The sequence below is a fragment of the Scyliorhinus torazame genome, chromosome 17 (assembly GCF_047496885.1).
Source record: "Scyliorhinus torazame isolate Kashiwa2021f chromosome 17, sScyTor2.1, whole genome shotgun sequence".
Lineage (NCBI taxonomy): Eukaryota > Metazoa > Chordata > Chondrichthyes > Carcharhiniformes > Scyliorhinidae > Scyliorhinus > Scyliorhinus torazame.
The window spans coordinates 185,459,236-185,477,986 of NC_092723.1; the positions used below are offsets into that span (position 1 = coordinate 185,459,236).

Sequence of the window (18,751 nt, forward strand, 5' to 3'; positions counted from 1 at the left end):
TATGTCAGGACATACTGGTGTACATTCACTGTCCATGAAGTGATTAAACAAGGTGACCAGAGCCAAGGTCACTTTTTGCTGTTTATTTACCATCTTGTTTACATAGAGTCTGGTAATTCCGATTACATTAGGTCAGGTCGAGCAGATTCCTTGTACATAATCAGAATGAGCATTGAGATGGAGCAGGGGGCAAGAGGAGTTCACATCTGCCAAAATTTTGCAAAGTTCCCAGCTGCACAGAAGTAGGTTTCGTTTTAATGATAAATGATTGTTAATGATAAATGCACATTCCAGCCTTGCTGGTCAGAATTTTCCATTCTGTGCAACATCACAAGTGGTTAACAGGAGGTAAAAATGACTCAATCATATCTTCGCTCAGCTGGTGGGAGGGGGTTTGGTGGAGTGTGTGGAACAGTTGCATAAACTGCATTAACTCGATGTACTGCCTCCGCTTTTGTTGCTGTTGTTACTGCCAATCCATCGTCACCATCCTTTGCAAGCTCAGCGGAATAACTGTTGCATTTGGTGGTGAGAGACTTTTGAGGACACCAGCAGTAGACCTATCTCCAGTCAATTTTTTATCTCCCGGTAAAAAACATTAGTAAAGTTGGAGCAAACAGATAATAATTAAACCGCAGAAACAGCAAACATCTCCCAGAACAGAGGATAATATAGCTTTGACGCTAGAGAATATAACATGGATTCGGAGCGTGGGTGTGTGACATGCATTGATGCTACCTTCCATGTTGTAAATGATTTGAATTTCTAGGATATTTTTTCCTGACATGTTGACCTTCCCACGAGGAATGTGATCAGCCCAATAATGTTTCCTCTCCTTGAACACATGAGGTGACACTGAACCTTTCCAGCGGATTAGGGACACTAACTTGCCACACAGGTGAAATATACCATGCCATACACACACACACACCACACACACACAGGGACAATGGAGAATACATCATCCCATCCACATTCAGTGCAAGGCAGGATACAACGCTGATGGGAATATTGCAGCTCATTGGGCAAGAAAGCAGGGTCTTGCAATCAATGGTGTGGCAGTTCCCTTGAATTATATGGACACTGGTATTTGTTAGACGGTCCTTGCCCCGAATCTGGAGGTTGGGGCAGAAGCATTGCCGATGGGATTTCACAGTCGCTAATCCAGTCCAGGTCTCACTGCAGTACAGGAGTGCGGCGACGACAATTGCTCTGTCCACTCGGGCTTCTGTTGCCTTGCGGACGTCTTTGTTGTCAAACACTTGCTGCTGTAGTTTGGAGTAGGTCGAGCTGGTGCAGTTGCTCTGGCGTTGCATCTTCTTGTTAATGGTAGCATTTTGAGAGAGGTGGCTTTCATGATATGGAAAGTGTTATGGAAAGGATGGCACTGTGACACAGTGGCACTGCTGCCTCACCGTGCCAGAGACCCGGGTTCAATTCTGACCTTGGATGAAGTTTGCGTCCTCTTCCCATGTCTGCGTGGGTTTCCTCCGGGTGCTGCGGTTTCCTCCCACAGTCCAACAATGTGCCTGTTAGGTGGATTGGCCATGATAAATTGCCCCTTAGTGTCCAAAAGGTTATGTGACGTTATGGGGGTAGGGCAGCGGAGTGGACCTAGGTCGGGTGCTCTTTCGTAGGGTCGGTGCAGACTCGATGGGCCAAGTGGCCTCCTTCTGCAGTAGGAATTCTATGGTTCCAACATCCATAGTAATTTGTTTGGGCGGTATGGTGGCACAGTGGTTAGCACTGCTGCCTCGCAGTGCCAGCGTCCCGGGTTCAATTCCGGCCTTGGGTGACTGCCTGTGTGGAGTTTGCACATTCTCCCTGTGTCTGCATGAGTTTCCTCCGGGTGCTCCGGTTTCGTCCCACTGTCCAAAGATGTACAGGTTAAGTGGGGCCATGGGGTTATGGGGGACTGGGCCTCGGTAAGGCACTCTTTCAGAGGGTAGGTGCAGACTCGATGGGCTGAATGGCCTCCTGTACTGTAGGATCTCTATGGTTCCAGATTCCAGAGTCTCTCCTTCAATACATATGGGAGGTAGAATATTTGGCTGATCAGGTGTGGGCTGATAGACGAGTTTTCTTACCAACAACATTCCAAGGGCAGGGCCTGTTTCTGGTATGTAGAAATGAAGAGATCGAGAATGGATTGAGAATCTGATGCATAGTGGGCAACAATACTGCAGTTATCTGCAAACTGTAGATAATGTGTGGCTATGATTGCCAATTTAGTTTTGGCATGGAGGCAACTGAGGTTAAAGAGCTTTCCATCAAGGCGGTATTTAATACTCAGTTTATCTTTGATAAAAACAAAGAACAAAGAAAATTACAGCACAGGAACAGGCCCTTTGGCCCTCCCAGCCTGCGCCGATCCAGATCCTTTATCTAAACCTGTCGCCTATTTTCCAAGGATCTACTTCCCTCTGTTCCCCGCCCGTTCATATATCTGTCTAGATGCATCTTGAATGATGCTATCGTGCCCGCCTCTACCACCTCCGCTGGCAAAGCATTCCAGGCACCCACCACCCTCTGCGTGAAAAACTTTCCACGCACATCTCCCTTAAACTTTCCCCCTCTCACCTTGAAATCGTGACCCCTTGTAATTGACACCCCCACTCTTGGAAAAAGCTTGTTGCTATCCATCCTGTCCATACCTCTCATAATTTTGTAGACCTCAATCAGGCCCCCCCTCAACCTCAATCTTTCCAACGAAAACAATCCTAATCTACTCAACCTTTCTTCACAGCTAGCACCCTCCATACCAGGCAACATCCTGGTGAACCTCCTCTGCACCTTCTCTAAAACATCCACATCCTTTTGGTAATGTGGCGACCAGAAATGCACGCAGTATTCCAAATGTGGCCTAACCAAAGTCCTATACAACTGTAACATGACCTGCCGACTCTTGTACTCAATACCCCGTCCGATGAAGGCAAGCATGCTGTATGCGTTCTTGACCACTCGATCGACCTGCGTTGCCACCTTCAGGGTACAATGGACCTGAACTCCCAGATCTCTCTGCACATCAATTTTCCCCAGGACTCTTCCATTGACCGTATAGTCCGCTCTTGAATTGGATCTTCCAAAATGCATCACCTCGCATTTGCCTGGATTGAACTCCATCTGCCATTTCTCTGCCCAACTCTCCAATCTATTTATATTTTGCTGTATTCTCTGACAGTCCTCCTCGCTATCTGCAACTCCACCAATCTTAGTATCATCTGCAAACTTGCTAATCAGACCACCTATACCTCCTCCAGATCATTTATGTATATCACAAACAACAGTGGTCCGAGCACGGATCCCTGTGGAACACCACTAGTCACCTTTCTCCATTTTGAGACACTCCCTTCCACCACTACTCTCTGTCTCCTGTTGCCCAGCCAGTTCTTTATCCATCTAGCTAGTACACCCTGAACCCCACACTTTTTCCATCAACCTGTCATGGGAAACTTTATCAAACGCCTTACTGAAGTCCATAGTTAATAGTTACTGTCAGATAGATTGTAAATTGTATAGGGGCTGTCTTGTTTAACCCCAGTTTGAATTTTGACAGTGTCTGTTCAGACCTCTCACTCAAGACAGTTGCACCCACAGCACAATGAGGCAATTTTGGGATGAGGTTTTTGGGGGTATCTAAATCTTTGGAGGACATTTGTGATTTACTCAATGCAATGAAGAGTTCCTTCAGCCTTTGCAGCCAGTGAGATGCACCGTCTTCCTTTGCTTGTTCTGCCAATGACAATCCTTTGGTTTGCACTTGATTGGACTGCACTTTGTCTGGTGCCCCTCCCCGACCTTGCTGCCATGGAATGGCCCCATCAGGAGCAAAGAGCACCCAACAAAGGCTCGTAGGGGTGTACAAACCTCATCAAGGTGGCGATCAAGGGAATGATTCTTGCGATGTTACCAAAATATAACCATATCTCAAAGGTTTACAGGTGACTGATCTCATTGATTTTGATGGAAGGCCCGCATGTTACATTAGTAAGATTCAATGTGCATAAGATTTATCACGTGCACACGTTAAACATTGTGCTTTCAATGACATAACTATTCTACGGTCATTATTGCAGAATATCTTCTTGAATCAAATCCAAAGTTTGAAAAGAATGTACAAGAAAGATGCAGAATGCTTCTGAAAAATAGCATTTCATTACAGACCAGAGTGCCATGTGGGCGGCCATATGGGGCAGCACGGGAGCACAGTGGTTAGCACTGTTGCTTCACAGCGTCAAAAGGTCCCAGGTTCGATTCCCGGCTTGGGTCACTGTCTGTGCGGAGTCTGCACGTTCTCCCCGTGTCTGCGTGGGTTTCCTCCGGGTGCTCCGTGGTTCCTCCCACAGTCCTGAAAGACTAGCTTGTTAGGTGAATTGGACATTCTGAATTCTCCCTTAGTACCCGAACAGGCGCCGTAGTGTGGCGACTAGGGGATTGTCACAGTAACTTCATTGCACTGTTAATGTAAGCCTATTTGTGACAATAATGAAGATCATTGATTATTATGTCTTTGGGGCAGTTCTGACTGTTAGCAGACTAGCTAATACGGTTTCTATTCTGCTCTACAAGTAATTGGTATTTCATAGCTCATTGTTCAAATCTCGGAAACATTACTGAACTGACTGGTACAGATTTTCTAGAGGATGCAATAAATCACTGCACCACAAACTGCCCTTTTCCACATACTTTGAATTTTGTAGTGGATTTATTTTCTCTTGGTATGTACTGAGATACCGGGTATTAGAAACTAAAGTCAGCTCCACAGTGAGCTAACGTTTTTATCACCGTCTCTGATAATTGCTGGATGATATGTACATGGGAAAGTCAACACAAAGTGAACCACAAAACCGGAAAATAAATACTCACAAATCGGGATGAGTTGTCATTTTTTACAGTCTTTGCATTGCCAAAAGCTTCGAGAATGGGGTTGGCTTGAAGGAGCTGTTTCTCGAGTTCCCCCTGAAATTAAGATGTTAACATTTGGTTATCTTAGTCGATGAGAGATTGAGGCAGTGACTCATATGCTAACTGCTGGTAGCATTCTTTGCATTGCTCTCACAAAGTATGATCTACAGTCACCCTGTAAAAGGGTGATTTTGTTTGAAGAACAGAAAATGTTGGGAATACTCAGCAGGCAGCACCCGTGGAGAGAGAAAAAGAATCAATCTTTCAAGCAGTCGGAACTGGGAAAAGTTAAAGATGTCACAGGTTTTGAATTTGGAGGCAATAAAAGAAATATCTTGCTCAAAACCTGTCATTTTAAATCTCCACCTTGCTCTCACGCTGACATCTCTGTCCTCAACCTGCTACACTGTTCCAGTGAAGTTCAATGTCAGCTCAAGGAACTGCATCTCATCTTTCGATTAGACTTACAGCCTTCCGGACTCAACATTGATCTCAACAATTGCAGATTGCAACCTCTACTTCCACAGCCCCAATTGTATATCTTTTTGTTTGCATGTTTCGGCTTTTGTTTTTCTTTTCTTTTTGTTTACAGTCAGCATCACGCCTGCTCCCGGCATATCTTTCAGGGTTTTTTTCTTGCCCCATCACTATTCCCTTTCACCCTCTTCTGTCAGTCAATCTCTCCTGTCTTTCACCCAGTCACGTGTCCCACCTAGCCTTGCTCAAAACCTATTACATCTCTTACTTCCTGTTTTTTGATGGAGATTTATTTTGTTTTTGCCTAATGGTTTGCGAATTGGACATTCACTGTTATTGCAACAAAATAGCACATCGCCATCCACTGCAGCCGATACGCCTCGTTTTATATACAATCGCTCTGAATTTTAGCAGCAGACTAATCAGAATAATATGCACTCTGCAGATCAGAATTCCAGAGGAACTGGCAATATTGAGCGACTGAGAAACACAGGTTGCTAAAGCGCCTTTAGCACACGCAAGTCCTTAACAAGTTGCCTCGTGTTTTGGCTGTTCTAAGAATATGTAAACATCTGCATTTCCACACCACCGGGTTTACTTCCATCCTTTCACTGTTGGGACCTACACCGTGTTGTCCTTCAGAAGTCAGCATAATCATTCCACAGGCATGTCCGTTTACATATCCTTTACACTGAGGGAAACAGATCAGCACAGTCTTGCAGGAAGGTTTTAAAACCTACTCCCTGTTCCTTGTAATTCAGGTGGAAACCTCAGTCTGGGTTGAGGTGCCACATGTAAGCATATTGTTTGCTAACCTTTCAAGAGCTTTGGAGACACTTGTCGCTAAACTAAATGCCTTATAGGATTTATACTTGCGGTTAGGAAGAAAACGCGCAAAGACCAAGCACGGAAAGACATAGAACTGCTTTAAAATATTGTGTTTTTAATGACTGCAAATCTAAAACGAGCACAATTTAGTTATGAATCTGACTGCAGCCAGCAACTACGCAGCATTTTCTAAAGGATGTTAATAGTATTCATTTTCCTGGTGTAGAAAAATGAATTTGGAACCATAATGAAATGATTAAGGAAACAATACAGACATGCATGTCACATGTTACAAATGGTTAATGCAAGGATAATTAGGCACAACAATGTTTACCTGCCAGAGCATAAAGATTTGCAGCAGTATCAAAAGAACGTCCTTTTTAATATTCAGGTTTATCGTTTAAAATGGTGCAGAAATATTACAGTTCTATTGGATTGACAACTGAATTATTGTAAACAATCCTTCCCAATTTATTCCCGTTCTTCCCTGAAGGTGTTGACACTTATGGATGTGTATACTTCCGCAGATATCACAAGGGATTGATTTTTCATGCCAAAGTTTTGGAAGGTGGCTCAACCATGCAATTCGAATCCGATCGCTGCTCAGACACACACGGAGACACACACCGAGAGACACACACCGAGAGACACACGGAGACACACACCGAGAGACACACACCGAGAGACACACACCGAGAGACACACACCGAGAGACACACACGGAGACACACACGGAGACACACACCGAGAGACACACCGAGAGACACACCGAGAGACACACACCGAGAGACACACGGAGAGACACACCGAGAGACACACGGAGACACACACCGAGAGACACACACCGAGAGACACACGCCGAGAGACACACGCCGAGAGACACACACGGAGACACACACGGAGACACACACCGAGAGACACACACCGAGAGACACACGCCGAGAGACACACACCGAGAGACACACACCGAGAGACACACACCGAGAGACACACACCGAGAGACACACACCGAGAGACACACACCGAGAGACACACACCGAGAGACACACACCGACACACCGAGAGACACACACCGAGAGACACACACCGAGAGACACACACCGAGAGACACACACGGAGACACACACCGAGAGACACACACCGAGAGACACACTGAGAGACACACACTGAGACACACACTGAGACACACACTGAGAGACACACTGAGAGACACACTGAGAGACACACACTGAGAGACACACACTGAGAGACACACTGAGAGACACACACGGAGAGACACACACGGAGAGACACACACGGAGAGACACACACGGAGAGACACACTGAGAGACACACGGAGAGACACACGGAGAGACACACGGAGAGACACACGGAGAGACACACGGAGAGACACACACGGAGAAAAAACACTGAGAAACACACACTGAGAGACACACACTGAGAGACACACACTGAGAGACACACACTGAGAGACACACGGAGAGACACACACGGAGAGACACACGCCGAGAGACACACACCGAGAGACACACACCGACACACCGAGAGACACACACCGAGAGACACACACCGAGAGACACACACCGAGAGACACACACCGAGAGACACACACGGAGAGACACACACCGAGAGACACACTGAGAGACACACACTGAGAGACACACACTGAGACACACACTGAGACACACACTGAGAGACACACTGAGAGACACACTGAGAGACACACACTGAGAGACACACACTGAGAGACACACTGAGAGACACACACGGAGAGACACACACGGAGAGACACACACGGAGAGACACACACGGAGAGACACACTGAGAGACACACACTGAGAGACACACGGAGAGACACACGGAGAGACACACGGAGAGACACACGGAGAGACACACACGGAGAAAAAACACTGAGAAACACACACTGAGAGACACACTGAGAGACACACACTGAGAGACACACACTGAGAGACACACACTGAGAGACACACACTGAGAGACACACGGAGAGACACACACGGAGAGACACACACGGAGAGACACACACGGAGAAAAAACACTGAGAGACACACAGAGACACACAGAGACACACAGAGACACACACTGAGACACACACTGAGACACACACTGAGACACACACTGAGAGACACACTGAGAGACACACTGAGAGACACACACTGAGAGACACACACTGAGAGACACACTGAGAGACACACACTGAGAGACACACACTGAGAGACACACACTGAGAGACACACACTGAGAGACACACTGCGAGAGACACACACGGAGAGACACACGCGGAGAGACACACGCGGAGAGACACACGCGGAGAGACACACTCACTCATTCACACCAGAGTCACTGGGATGGTGACGATCAACCAGAAATTGGACAAGTTGCACCCCTTCCTCCACTGATGTCATCACACCCACTGCTCCAGCTGTGATCAGCTGTCTTTGCTCAGATTGGGGGTAAACTCAGTGGCTGAGTGCCATTTCTTCAATATTAGGCCACCGGGGGAACTCACTTCTGAACTTAGCGATCGAATAAAAATCAAAGTGTGACGCTTTTGTGTGGAGTTATCCAGAAACTGCCTTTGATTTGAAATGGCAAAAATTAATCTCACATAAAATTGAACCTTGAATTATACACCTCGCTGTTTTCAAGTGTGTGAAGAGGTTCTGCTGTTTGCATTTATTAAAAATTTATTCTTGGCTTTAATTAATTACCATAGTGTTAAAATTGCAGATTCCCATCGCCAATCTTGCATTGCGATGTATCATATTTTACCATTAGATCAGATTTTCGGTTTGACAGACTAGGCCTTTATCCGATAATCCCAAATTGAACTATTTAATTTTATTTGGATTTAATTGGAAAGATTGTTTACCGCTGCATCCATTTCAGTGTAAGATCAGGTTTAGTAGTTAGTGATCAGACCAAGGTTTTATATCATGAAAAGCACCAAGATGTCAAGCTGACGTTACTGCACATTTACATCTGCATCGTAAGAGCCTTATTGCAATTAACAATTCTAGCGACGAGCCAGTTCACAGTTATATCAGTATTTGGAGATAAATCCAGTAACAGCATTGATTGAAGCCATGCAGAAATCCTTCCTTCAGTTAATGTGGTTCTGGTTCTTTCGAGCTTTACTTCACAACAATCCAGATTTTGGTTTGTTGTCGAAACTCAGATTCGACCCGCAAGGCTGTATGTGAATACAGGGAATCATCTCGACTATCCCCCACTTTGCTGGACAGCTCCTGGCCAATGGCCATGGCACAAAACCCCGTCATGAAAATATCAGAATGTCCATGCCTCAGGCCAACCACAATGCAGGACTCACACGACACGTGCACAAGCAGGCTTCCAATATGTCTTTGTATGGAACATTCGGATACGGCGTTGGACAGGAAAGTGAAATTTGTGCCTCTAAACCCCTGAAGGGGATTTTCAAAGCTGCAACCTTCACTTGTAGCTCCATGCTGCTTTTTTCTTTCAAGCTATGCTCATTGCCAATAAACTGAATATTTTGACCTCTTGTAAAATGAAAGACTCCATTTGAGTAAGAGGTGAAACATGGAACAGAGAAAGGTCCCAATTAAAAATGCTTCACTTTGGACAGTCCATGCAGGTTGAATGAATTGAGTTTCGGGAAAGTGGCAAAATGTTGCCTAGTAACTGATGAAGACCACTTTAAATGAACTTTATAACGCATGCAACCTCTTGTGCTATTGTTGTATTTCTGTTTATCTGTGGGGTGAGTGACTCCTTCTTTTACCTCAACATCAAGATTCTGTGCAAGAGTAACGTGCAGGGTATGTACTTTGTGCTATAAACACAGATCGAACATTCTCAATTACTCACGTATGCAAAAGCAGGATCTTGCTGTAGTTGGATAATATGGTATAAAACAAATATGTCAGTAGAATAATAAATGTCAGGTAATTCTTTATAATACAGAAATTAACCTCATTCCAAAGTCCAGTGATAAATCCACAATTTCAGATGTTCATTTAGTCCGAGGAATTTCTAGAATGAAAGGTAGACATCTCCAAGCGGTCAACAACCTGATCCATGGTTTGAAGGAAGTGCCTAACGGTGCTCAAACACTTCCAGTGGGAGGGGTAAGACCCTGGTTCACCCCTTACAGAAGAGATGGTACAACCTGTCCTAATGGCTACATTAAACACAAGTTATGAAAACAATGATAAATGACATTTTTGTGGTGCATGTCATGATATGCAAACATGCAACCAATGAACACTCAGAAGAGGACACAACCAATGGGCAGTCAGGACACTCAGAGGTAGCATCACCACAAGGGGGCAGGACATAAACACTATAAAAGGGATGAGGCACTCACACCCTGCCTCTTTCCACAGACAGACATCTAGAGGGTTAGACAGGGTTGACCAGCAGCATCACACCCCAGCACGGGGCTTAGAGCAAGCTGGCACAGTTAGACTGAGTTACTACAGTTAGATTCGCAGAGAGTCAAACTCATTTGAGAACTGTGTTAATAGTTCAATAAACACGTTGAACTCATTTCAGAGTCTGGAGCATCCTTTAGTTAAGACTGCATCAAGTAGCAGCCCGTGTTATCCGAAGCAGCACAACAGAACAGTGCATGCTGTCAATGTTAGCTGATATTTTTTTAAAAATTCAACATGTGTTTGAACAGATAAGCTGCATTTCCTTAAAATAAATGAACATTTTGGAAGTTGCTATTCTGATGATAACTCCATTGGTGCAACCTTCAGTTCAACCTCTCTCCGAAGTCACAACTGAAAAATAACTAGTCCAGGAAAGTACCATTTACACATTGTATCATTTACACATTCCTTTGCTAGCACAGTGTAACTCAGCACATTTGTACAGACTATGGCTAAATCTGCTTCATGCAAACAGGTCCATTTCTCTTAGACTGCTGGCTTGATGGTGTAACTGGTGCCAGAACATTTATTACCAAGATCATAAAATGGTTATAAAATTTACTGTTACATCATAACACTTAATGTGATATCAACCTGAATTAGGAAATGATTTGGGCCTGTGGATCTGTGTTGAGTTACCATGTTTGGTGTCTCACTGCGAGGAGGGATTTTTCATGCCAACCTGGATGAATTCCGTTCAGCTAAAAGTTCTAAACTGGAATCCAGATGGAGATAGAGAGAGGGAGAGAGAGAGAGTGAGAGCGTGTGCGTGAGAGAGAGAGAGAGAGAGAGAGAGAGAGAGCGCGCATGTGAGAGAGAGAGAGAGAGCGCGTGCGTGAGAGAGAGAGAGAGAGAGAGTGTGTCTGTGTGTGTGTGTGAGACAGAGAGCTAGGGAGTGTGAGAGAGCGAGTGAGGGAGAGAGAGAGAGAGCGCGAGTGTGAGGGAGAGAGAGTGTGAGTATGAAGGAGAGAGAGAGAGAGAGAGAGAGTGTGTGTGTGAGAGAGTGTGTGTGAGAGAGAGTGAGAGAGAGAGCGAGTGTGTGAGAATGTGAGAGAGAAAAAAAAAAGAGAGAGAGACAGAGCTTGAGGAGAAAGAATGATTTTAACCCTACCAGACCACAATCAGACAGGTGGCATTTAAAACTGCCCAGGCCATTTATCTGGCTGTAAGCCACTTGCACCCCTCTATTGAAATGTTATCTTGCTTCAATGAACAGGCAGCAATAGCACCTGGACTTTTTTTTATAGAAAAGTTTATCGAATCTTGATGACAACAATCGGGACCTGACTTCAATGTTGCTGTTGTTTGAATGGGTATGTATGTCAGTGAGTTACCTGCCAGGTGAAGTCAACAGGAAGATGAGCCGGGATCGGATGTTAGCTTAGAAGTCCCCAGTTCTGGATTCTCCCGCTACTTCCCAAACACGAGAACCTGCAGCTCAGCCCGTTACCTACCTTGTGTTGGTGGGTCCTGTGACTTTTCACCAATTCCTACCTTTTCCAGCCAGGAAGCCTGCCAGTGGGATTGAAATGAAGCTCGGGAATTAAAATAGCCCAGGCCTCACAGCCCAGGGCCTCACAACCAGAGCTTTGGGTGAGTTTCCGAACAAGCATTGCCCAAAACCCACTCAGAATAATAAAATCATTGACAAAGCAGGAAAAGATGATGCTGTGCAAACATTGGACACAAACACTGTTTCTAAAACACCATAAATTTAGCAAATAGCTAGTTTAGAAATATTGCTATAACAAATAAATATGACGAGTATTGTCTACATTTGAGACCATTTCCCTTTTTGGGACCGATATGTCTTCACTGCAATTCAAATGACTGAGGTATTTTCCAACTTGTGGAATACATTGCCTGCCAAATTCCTGTCTCCGATTTCCCCGCAATTGATGTAGTTTTGAGTGTGTTGTGCAGGTCAGATAGGTTTCAAACAGAAAGGTCCCTAAATTTGCCTGCAGCCTCCTAATGAAACCACAAAATTAGCTCGATGTATTTTCATGAAATGTATTTTCAAGCAAAAGGTCACGATAACTCTGAGGGACCTCATAGACTCAGTGCATGGAAAATCATACACGCCATATAAACAATTGTTCCTGTTTTATTTTGTTGCCTATACTTTTTCAGGACATGGTGGACTACAAGCCGTGGCACGGAATTCGCAATACTATCAGGTACAATAGTGATCACATAAAGCTCTGTAGTTTTACACATTGGGTTACTTAGTAATGGATCTGTGACCTCATGAATACTGGTTAATACAAAGCTTATTTCTGGCAGCTTGCAGGCGCATTCCCCCACAGTGATTCAACTAAAGTCCTGTAATAGACTCTGCAGCAGGAAGCTCCTGCCAAGGTTGAATAGGTCTTTGGAACCTGTAATCTCTGCAGGTCCTAGAGTTATTGAATTTACAGGAGGGCGCCCATAATGTCTTGTATTGCCCAGCCCCCTGCATTTCAGTTTGGTCTGACTGCCAATTGTTCCCACAACATGGAATGGAATCCACCCTCCCGGCGCCAGGGGCTGAGCGGCTGGTTTAGCACACAGGGCTAAATCGCTGGCTTTTAAAGCAGACCAAGGCAGGCCAGCAGCACGGTTCAATTCCCGTACAGGCCTCCCCGAACAGGCGCCGGAATGTGGCGACTAGGGGCTTTTCACAGTAACTTCATTGAAGCCTACTCGTGACAAGAAGCGATTTTCATTTCAGGAATAAAACCTGTGCAAAAACAACAAGTGACAATGATTCCTTAACACTTTCGGGCCTAGTATGCAAAGGCTTGGATCTGAGGTGATGCCCATGCCTGCGATAATGTCAATGGATTCCAGGGTCTCTGTGCAGAAGGACTGAAGATCTTGAATATCTGCGAGAATTCAGTCAGCACTCTGAAGCTAGCTGTGAAATTTTCTAAGCTTGGATAGATTATGGTATCCGTGGTGGGCGAGTTGCTCTCTGCAGGTTGCACTCCACTCTTAGATCTTCTCTCCAGTTCTCGGAGTCTGGTCTCGCTCATGCCCCGAGGAATTGTGGAGGTTTCCCATTTGAGTAAAGGAATTGAATAAAGGACTGAGGTGTACCTGCTTGAGGTTAGCTCTTATGTAATTGATTAGTGTTGGATTACAGAGAACACAAGAGGTCCTTTATGAACTGGTGGACCTGGATATTTGTCACAAGTTGCTAAGAGTACATCCTTTTCAGCTGGGAGGAGCAGCACCTCCGTGTGCATGTGCCAACAATCTACACTCCCTCCCAGCATCTGGTTCTTGTGAATCTTGCCAAATTGGGTGTCAAAGTTTTCTATATAACAACAACATTGACGATTAAAGTACTTCACAGCAGCTGAGAAGCACTTTTGTGAGATTATGGGTGAACCAATTGGCAGGCAAAGTGAAATCAGGGCCAGGACATCGGGAGAGTAAATTGGGAAGGGCCACCTCGAGGGAGGAGTTTGGGTTGTGAAACTGGGAAAGAGCCACATCATTGAGGTTGGGGGAGGTGGGTTGAAATGAGCCTGGACCCCCCCCCCCCCCCCTACCCCCCAGAGCATGCCCCTCTCCCAGGCCATGGAGATAGGGATGACATTCATTGGCACCTTTACTGTGTGAGAGACTACTCTCCAGAGGACCATGATTAGGAATAATATTTGATGTTCTCGGCACCTGGAGGTCTTTTCGAAGATTGGTGAAGAAGGAGAGACTGTGTCTTGGGCCCAAGTTAGAGGGTTTTTTTTTTAAACAAAGAGGGACATGCGTGGGCAGTGGTTTTAAAATAGACAATTACACCCAGAGCTGAGGTGCTCTGGTTAGGAATGTGGGAAGTTAACAAGATTACCAGTGAACTTTGAGATGAAAATAAAATAACAGACAAGTAACAAGACTCGCAGGCACCTAGATGAATAATGAGATGTGATTTGCCCAGCAACAAGATCAGCAGGCATCTAGAGGCATTGAGGTGTGAATGGCCATATCAGAAACATTGTTCACCAGAGATCAGTGGGGCTACACATATGATAACTTCTAAAGACAAGGAACTTGAGGGGGATAGGTGGTAGAATCCATAGAATGGAATATTAAAGAGACTGATCAGTATTAACTGCTCGCACCCTCATTGGGGAAGGAGGCTAGTTCTCCATCCAACAGTCAGACAGGGCAGTTCCATCTGTGATCAGACCCACGGAAGTCTGTTTCAGCAAACATTTAGAGTCACGGCTGATATGCTCCTCTAAACTTTTGTGCCTTCGTTGAACAAGGAAGAGATGTTTCCCAGACTTGGTCACCTAAGTGGTATTGTGTGGTAACTATTAACTGGATTTGACCCAGAGAGTTACAGAAATTGGATGTTGCTTGGGAAATGGGCTTTCTCAATGAGTTCAGGGAATGTTGGTATATTTGGGATCAGGAGATAACTTCAGATAACGTAAGTGTTGTTGTGTATATCAGTCTTCTGTTGTGTGCTTCTTTTTTACTACAATAAATATTCTTTATTAAGTGTTCACACAAGGACTGGATTGGTTCCTCACTGGGTGTACAAGATACACTACTAAAAACCAATGTTTAAATAATCTCTATTTACACCACTGCCTCGCCCTGAGGGATGTCGCGCCATCAGTTTATACCCCTCCAAGGCGATCATCGTTAGCTGATCGAACTGGCTTCCTTCCTTATTCCAGTTTGTTTCAACTCGTTCCCAACTTAACTCCAGTAATCAATCTCCAGGAAGTTGCAGAGTTAGTTTATTTTGTCGGAAAGTTGTGGACTTTCACCTGGACATCAGAGCGTGTTGTGTGCTGTGATCTAGGATTAGATCCAACTGGCTGAGGAGTTCAGACATAATTTTGTGGAATAAGTTTGTACTGGAAGATTTCTAGATACATGGTGCTTTTAAAAATAAAATCAAGATTTACTGGTGCCCAGATCCTGAGTCTCTGCCAATAGCATGGGGTGGTGGTGGTGGTGGTGGTGGTGGTGGGGGGGGGGGGGGGCGCAAGCATTAGTCTCCTTCTGTGCAGATGTTCATCTTGCACTGATGTGGTTAAGATCAGGGGAGGAAAACATAGAACATACTGTGCAGAAGGAGGCCATTCGGCCTATCAAGTCTGCACCGGCTCACATAAGCCCTCACTTCCACCCTATCCCCGTAACCCAATAGCCCCTCCTAACCTTTTTGGACACTACGGGCAATTTAGCATGGCCAATCCACCTAACCTGCACGTCTTTGGACTTGTGGGAGGAAACCGGAGCACCCGGAGGAAACCCACGCAGACACGGGGAGAACGTGCAGACTCCGCACAGACAGTGACCCAGGTCGGGAATCGAACCTGGGATCCTGGCGCTGTGAAGTCACAGTGCTAACCACTTGTGCTACCATGCTATGCTGCCCAGGAGGGAAAGGAGAAAAAACAGATAGGTGTGTTGATTCTGTGCGCGTTAAATCGAAAATGAAGATTTATTATGGAATGATACAATAAAATTTGCAAAGACAGAATTGATTCTTGGAAAAAGAGGCGTGGCAATTTAGCGTGGCCAATCAACCCACCCTGCACATCTTTGGGTTGTGGGGGTGAGACCCACGCAGACACGGGGAGACTGCAAACTCCACACGGACAGTGACCCAGAGCCGGGATCGAACCTGGGATCTCAGCAGCGTAAGGCAGCAGTGCTAACAGCCCCTTCAGAAGCTCAGACAGCGTCACAGCAAAAGTGAATCATTGAGAATTATTCTCTCATTGCTACAATTACAGCTGCAAGTCTGTCAATGGTCACTGTTGGTAGAGTAGAGGAACCTTTACTGAGCATTTGGATGTGCGAGATCGGATCTGGAAGCACTTGATCCTAACACCAAGTGCCTGAAAACGGAAAGGGTTCGGGCAGCTCGGTGGCGCAGTTGTCCTATTGTCAACTATCCTATTGTCAAGGTGAGAGGGGAAAAGTTTAAGAGAGATATACGTGGAAAGTTCTTTACGCAGAGGGCGGTGGGTGCCTGGAACGCATTGCTGGCGGTGATGGTAGAGGCGGGCACGATAGCGTCATTTGAGATAGATTATCATAGAATTTACAGTGCAGAAGGAGGCCATTCGGCCCATCGAGTCTGCACCGGCTCTTGGAAAGAGCACCCTACCCAAGGTCAACACCTCCACCCTATCCCCATAACCCAGTAACCGCACCCAACACTAAGGGCAATTTTGGACACTAAGTGCAATTTATCATGGCCAATCCACCTAACCTGCACATCTTTGGACTGTGGGAGGAAACCGGAGCACCCGGAGGAAACCTACGCACACACGGGGAGGATGTGCAGACTCCGCACAGACAGAGACCCAAGCCGGAATCGAACCTGGGACCCTGGAGCTGTGAAGCAATTGTGCTATCCACAATGCTACCGCGCTGATGTATTAAGACAGATACATGAATGGGCAGGGAGCAGAGGGATACAGAAAATAGGCGACAGTTTTAGATAGAGGCTCTGGATCGGCGCAGGTTTGGAGGGCCGAAGGGCCTGTTCCTGTAATTTTTCTTTGTTCTGTCCAAAAAGTGTCATCTCCTCTATGGATAGGACAAGCAACAGTGTGTCTCCTTAACCAAACAGATTGAAGAGTTGTTAATGAGCAGCGCAGCGTCAAAACCAGGGAGAGTCAATTAGAACATTGAATTCAATGTCAAACAAGAACAAAATACAAAAGGAAGTGAAGAAAAGAGATGGGATTGTGTGAGAGAGAGAGAGAGGGACAGACAGCAGAGACACACAAGAGGGAGTTATCACAGTGTTCCAAGTGTAAACCTTGCATCGTCCCAGATGACCATAGGCTGCTTTCCGCTTTGAGAAGGAGAACTGACTGCTGGTGATTTAACCCAAGAATCACCACACCTCAGGCAAGGGGCAAGGTTGAGAAGGTGGGACCTTCATGAATAACCTCAGCTGGTACGGGGATTGAACCCACGCTGCTGGCCTCACTCTGCATCACAAACCAGTGCTCATCCAATTGAGCTAAATACAGTGAAACCTGGCCAGGAATGTTTGGTCTGTTCCCTGATTTTCCGATGACAATTATTGTTGTGTTTGATTTCATTATGCAAAACGTTCAATTGTCAGCAGTCATCACATTAACTAAACATTCTCTGACAAACGCAGATCGTGAAAGCTTTCTTTTGGATGCAGTATTGACCTGAAGATTTCCCAGGACAACAGTCAAAAGATCTTCGTACCAAATATGTTATCTCACAATTAGAAAATATGAAGAAAGGAATAGACTTACAATAGCATTGGCATCCTTCTTGCTCTTGTGGGAAGAAGCAACCACAGCCAGGTATTGAATGACTTTCTTCGTGTTTTCTGTTTTCCCAGCTCCAGATTCGCCCCTGTGCAGGAAACCCACGCGTTATTGTGACTTTGTACATTATGATTGAAAAGCTACAGACTCTTGATTCCAAAACTGTGTGTCCTCAATTTTAACATCCTGCCCCCTCGCCCAGTGGAATGTGCGTGGGCAGGGTAAGATTAAACCCAATTCACAAGTTCCCCCTCTCTCGCCTGCCGCAGTTTCACTTTTGTTGTTGATTTTCGAGTTGGCCGAGACACCTACTTCAGGTAGGCTGGGGCCTGGTGACACCATCCATGCTGGAACGTGAGGGAAGACTTGCACTCAATGGACGCAACATCTCAACTATGATGGGAGATGTGGGACAACACTGTGGAGGACTGAAAGAGCAAGAACGCTCTTCCCAGGCCTTACGAGGATCCCATGCCCTTCCATTTCCTTCCTTCCCACCCCTCACCCCTAATTGCAAATGAAGCCCCTCCTTCGACCCCCACAGTGACCTTCAGAATGCCCGCCTCCCCCACTACTAACAGACGCTCAACATCCCACTGGCCCCCTGGGGCTCACGTACACTGTTCCTGGCCCCAACCCCACCTCCTCAGTTTTAAAACGAGAGCGAGTTAGGTTCCTGTAGATAAAAGTGCAACGGCCAAGTCTGCAATACCCCATTTGCATGAACAAGCTACTCTCTTTTCCCCCGCAATGGTTAAATTGTACTACCTTAAAACAATTCTTAATCCTTCCGTGCGCGGTTTTAATTTTTAGTCCAATCAATTTTTT

General features: G+C 45.7%; 1 protein-coding gene across 4 annotated transcripts in view; it reads right to left on the bottom strand.

Moving 5' to 3' along the window:
- Positions 1–18,751, bottom strand: part of LOC140394509 (myosin-11-like) — a 193,025-nt gene that overhangs the window by 80,783 nt on the left and 93,491 nt on the right. For 3 of the 4 annotated variants that reach the window (XM_072481843.1, XM_072481844.1, XM_072481846.1), the window contains exons 5-7: positions 17,909–18,011; positions 10,084–10,104; positions 4,867–4,959 (exon numbers count right to left, since the gene is read on the bottom strand). In XM_072481843.1, the coding sequence (XP_072337944.1) occupies positions 4,867–4,959; positions 10,084–10,104; positions 17,909–18,011 (217 nt within the window). The remainder of the gene's footprint in view (positions 1–4,866; positions 4,960–10,083; positions 10,105–17,908; positions 18,012–18,751) is intronic. The other variant, XM_072481845.1, reaches the window with a different exon arrangement.